The sequence below is a fragment of the Cupressus sempervirens genome, chromosome 4 (assembly GCF_028749045.1).
Source record: "Cupressus sempervirens isolate cs-2001-9-10 chromosome 4, ASM2874904v1, whole genome shotgun sequence".
Taxonomy (NCBI): domain Eukaryota; kingdom Viridiplantae; phylum Streptophyta; class Pinopsida; order Cupressales; family Cupressaceae; genus Cupressus; species Cupressus sempervirens.
In genome coordinates, this window is record NC_143121.1 from 230,237,311 (window position 1) to 230,241,418 (window position 4,108).

The 4,108-nt window shown below is 37.3% G+C and overlaps 1 protein-coding gene across 1 annotated transcript; it reads left to right on the forward strand.

The window, feature by feature from the left end:
* Positions 1-1,402: 1,402 nt before the first annotated feature.
* LOC149560831 (uncharacterized) lies at positions 1,403-3,887 on the forward strand. Its single transcript, XM_089827692.1, has 6 exons — positions 1,403-1,498; positions 1,808-1,915; positions 2,018-2,148; positions 2,236-2,707; positions 2,785-2,921; positions 3,083-3,887. Exons 1-6 carry the CDS (start codon positions 1,403-1,405, stop codon positions 3,885-3,887), a joined length of 1,749 nt encoding a protein of 582 aa, XP_089683818.1.
* The last annotated feature ends 221 nt before the right edge of the window (positions 3,888-4,108 follow it).

Below are 4,108 nucleotides of genomic sequence, written 5' to 3' on the forward strand. Positions count from 1 at the left end.
ACGATTGCCAACATTTAAATTTCACTAACGACAGAGAGAATGAATTATGAAAGTGGAAGGACAAGATAACTAATAGGAATAGGGTGCATGAACAATGGATGGGATGTATGTTATATAGATACAACCATAGCAATTTTGTTTACGATTTAGATAGTGTTGTTTGGACCATGATTCCACAATTGCTCTAGTGTGACATCTAGGGGCAGTGTTCTTGTTCATGAGGATTTCCAAGAAAGTAGCCAATTATCCAATTAGGTTATCAAAGTTCCCTCTAAATTTGATGTTCATATGATTGTCTCCACAAGAATTGACTTTTTGATTTTGATGCTCTTATGATTGTCCTCATTGTTTTCTACCATTTAAATTTGATGTTTGAATACTTGTTACCACTGTTCTATACTTTATGAATGTAATGTCTATATGAATGTCACCACAATTTTATTATTTGAATTTGATGTTCATGTGATTGCCTTATTTGATTTAATGAAATTAAATTTTGCATTCGAACAATAGTTTCTTCAAAATTTTAGGTTTTAATTTGACATATGTTTTGTAACTTTTAACTATTACTACTTCTAAATTTGACATCCTTTGGCTACCATGTAAAAATGATGAGATTTGAATTTGATGTCTATATGAATGCTATTTCTTCAACAAGTAAAAATTGAATTTGATGGGAAATAACCTATCACGAGTATCACAAATTCTACAATCCTTCAACTACTAAATTTTAAGAATATTTTTCTTTCTTTCAATCCTATAGTTATTTATTGATATTTTATAAGAACATAATTTAGTAAATTTTTATTGAATCGAAGTATCATTTGTTGTTGAAGAAACTGGTTAGTAACAACAATCATGATGTAATGGAAGTAAAGAAGAAACATCTATTATTGTGTGAGTTGAACATAACAAGAATTTGAAAAAAGAAACAAAGTTCTACATTATTCTAAAATTCCTTCTTGATAGACAAATAATAAACTTTCTCAAAAATAAGATAACCCTAGACAAATAATAAACTTTCTCAAAAATAAGATAACCCTAAACCATGGCATGCAAATTATTTCCCAACAATTACTTTTTCTTGAATTAGACAGCTTCCCATTGCAAGCAACTTTAAAAAAAAAAAAACCTATCAACCAATTGAATAATTAAAAAGATATTATATTAAAAAATTGTAAATATTCTTACATATCCAAATGATTCATTGACTTGCTTAAAAGTCAATAAATAATTGTATAGATTCAACCTCTCTAGATTATATTTAAAATTTCGAACCCAAGAATATAGTTTGATCGATTTGTAATCCCCAATATTAAAAAAGCTACATGGGCCACATAGCTGCTCCATTAGACCATACTCTTTTTCTCGTAGAAAAGTTGACTAAATTTCAAAATAAATAATGTCTCCGGAATCTGGTACTGGAATACCCCGCCGCTTTCGATGGAAATGCCATGTTCAAACGAGTCCGTGTATCAAATTATTTCATAGATTTCACGTCTGTTAGAAAACCCACAAAATATTTCAATCTCACATGCGAAACCCACTGAGAGAAATCGTTATGTTTTTATCTACTAAAAAATTCGTAACCTATTTAGTATATTATTTGACAGCTATGGTGGATAACTCAAGTAACCCAGCTATTTTATTCTATCAAATCCTTGGCAGGATGAGCAAGATATTAGAGATAGATCAAAACCCATTGGTAAGCAAGATGTATCACACAGTGCGCTTAGGTTGAAGAAAATGAATCTCAAGAATTTTCGACATGGCCGACTGATGGGCGTCATCATAATCATTGTTGCAGCTTGCAGAGGCAGCTCATACTTTTTCACAAGTTGTTGAGGAACAGTTTTCATCTTTTGCAAGAGAGGCAGAAGGGCTCTGCTGCTCCCATTGTCCAGAGAGCAGAAGGGCTCTGCGCCCCTTTTACCATTACTAACACATTCCCATGATCAACATGAGAGGGAAAATGTTTTGAAATTGGCCTCTTTAACTCTGTATTCCCGGCTCACAGATTTCCTCTGCTTCCAAATTTCCAAAGTTGCAAGTTTTACAGCATCCCTGTGCTTCCACATATCCAATAGCAAAAGAAGTCTATTCCATAGCAATGTCTGGAAATCAGTCTATGGAAATCAGCGAGGACGTGTAACTCAGCTTTGCATTAGTTTCCAAGGAATTTTCACAGAAACCAATGACGGTGAACAAAATCTGTGTTTGTTGGGGTGATCGAAGGTGCCCCTGCGGCATTTCAATGCTTCTTTCCACAACAAGTGGTTGGCAATGCAAATTCTTAAGGTCATTATTGGATCATCGGAGTTTGGAGGGAGTTCCAAATTGGCAATGCAAAGGCCCAGGAGGGTATTGTAGCAGGGTTGGTCCGTTCTCCAATCAAGGGGGCCTCAACAACTCTACAATTCTTGTTCAAAGGTTTCAATGTTTTGGATACAGTGCAGATCTTGGTTTTAATATCAGTGCCACCATTCGTGTTGTGCCTGCAGGAGGAGCAAACAGCATGAGCAGTGGTGGATCAGTTCGAGAGGATCAAAACAGTATTTGGATTCAAGGAACATGGAGGAAAGCATCTCCTGGTAAGATTTGTATGGTGGGATGCCTTGAATATTCTACCCTTACCCCTTCCCCTGCTTGTGAGTTGATAGTTTCTCTCTACTTTTCGAGATCTCTTTCACTCAAGCAGCGCAACATGGTAGTGGGTTCTATTTCTAGCATTCACACGGATTCCTCCAAGGCATTTTATCCTATCTCGATTGAGAACCAATACAGCCTGGTATTTCTCTGCCTTATGGTTTCGATGAGGAAATGTCATATAGCTACGCCAACAATACAATTGCAGAATCTCGACTGGAGAGAAAACATTCGACAGAGACCATGGTTGATCTGGCATGGTTGCATCTATTCAGGTATCCGTGGAAGAAGGAAGGACAGTACAGGAATAGTTTTTATATCTTAGGCAGAGATCGCTCACTGCACTCAGCCACAGCTTCCAATGGAACAAATTCAAAAACTATGATGAATCTGGATATAATCGCTATTGAGAACTTTGTGGGGATGGATCTATCAGATACATCAGAGGGCTATACCAAACATCTCAAGAAGAAAAGCCATTGCTCAAAGTGGCAGCACAGCTGAAATTGTGGGGGATTGCTCTTCCCCTATTCAAGCTATTCGTTGAGGGTGTGTACGATCCGCAAACGGGCAAGATGGATCTCATAGGTTGCAGTTATATTCGGGCTAAGACTGATATTCTTCAGAGAAATAGTAGCATTCATGTAGAGGATGGTCTCGATTGTGAAATTAAACTGAAATTACAATACCCACCAACCAATTTTAGGCTTTTCATAGATCGATCTGTGAAAGCGTCAATCCGAAGCAGCCAGAGAGAGGACGATCCACTCTATCTCCAGAAAGTAGAGTTCCACACAGCACAAATTTTCTACATTGGAGAGACAGTAGAGCTGATTCCTCCCATAATTTTGGAGTCAGTACTGAAGATTTTGTGTCTCTGCTTTGCAAGTGCCTGTGTAGTGAGCCAATCGCTGTATGTAAGGCAAAATGCAGAGGCAGGTGCATACACTTCACTTGTAATGGTGGGCATCCAAGCTTTCAGTTTTTGTATTTCTCTTATAGCTGGGACTGATTACTTCTACTTGAAAAGCTCAGATCCCCTTTTTCAACAGCAAAACCCTCCTCCCCTGTTTGATATCTTAAACAATGCCATGGTTTTACTCGTATTTACCTTCACAATCAGACATTTTTACACCATTTGGCAATCTCACCTTCGTTTCCCCCAAATACCAAGCGAAAAAGGGGTGCTTGTCCATTGCGGACTTATATACGCCATTGTTTTTTGTCTTTCAAATTTGTGATAGCACTGCTTAAGCCCGCCATAATGCTGGAAACGAATTCGGCTCTTGCTTCAATTACGGTCGGCGTACTGATTGGAAGGAGGCACTTAGGCCATACGTGCGAGTGATTCAGGAATTGTTTTTGCTTCCTCAAATTTATTTGATTTCTCAATTGAAATATAATGGTAAATCTCTGAGGAAGTTTTATTATGTTGGGATTACTGCTCTGTGCCACATTCCTC

What these genes read in the sequence shown, in the direction of transcription:
- LOC149560831 (XM_089827692.1), top strand. Translation starts at nt 1,403, where the DNA reads ATGTCTCCGGAATCTGGTACTGGAATACCCCGCCGCTTTCGATGGAAA. An exon ending in AATTATTTCATAGATTTCAC is followed by an intron (nt 1,499 to 1,807) that starts GTCTGTTAGAAA and finishes TCATTGTTGCAG; the next exon opens with CTTGCAGAGGCAGCTCATAC. An exon ending in ATTGTCCAGAGAGCAGAAGG is followed by an intron (nt 1,916 to 2,017) that starts GCTCTGCGCCCC and finishes CCCGGCTCACAG; the next exon opens with ATTTCCTCTGCTTCCAAATT.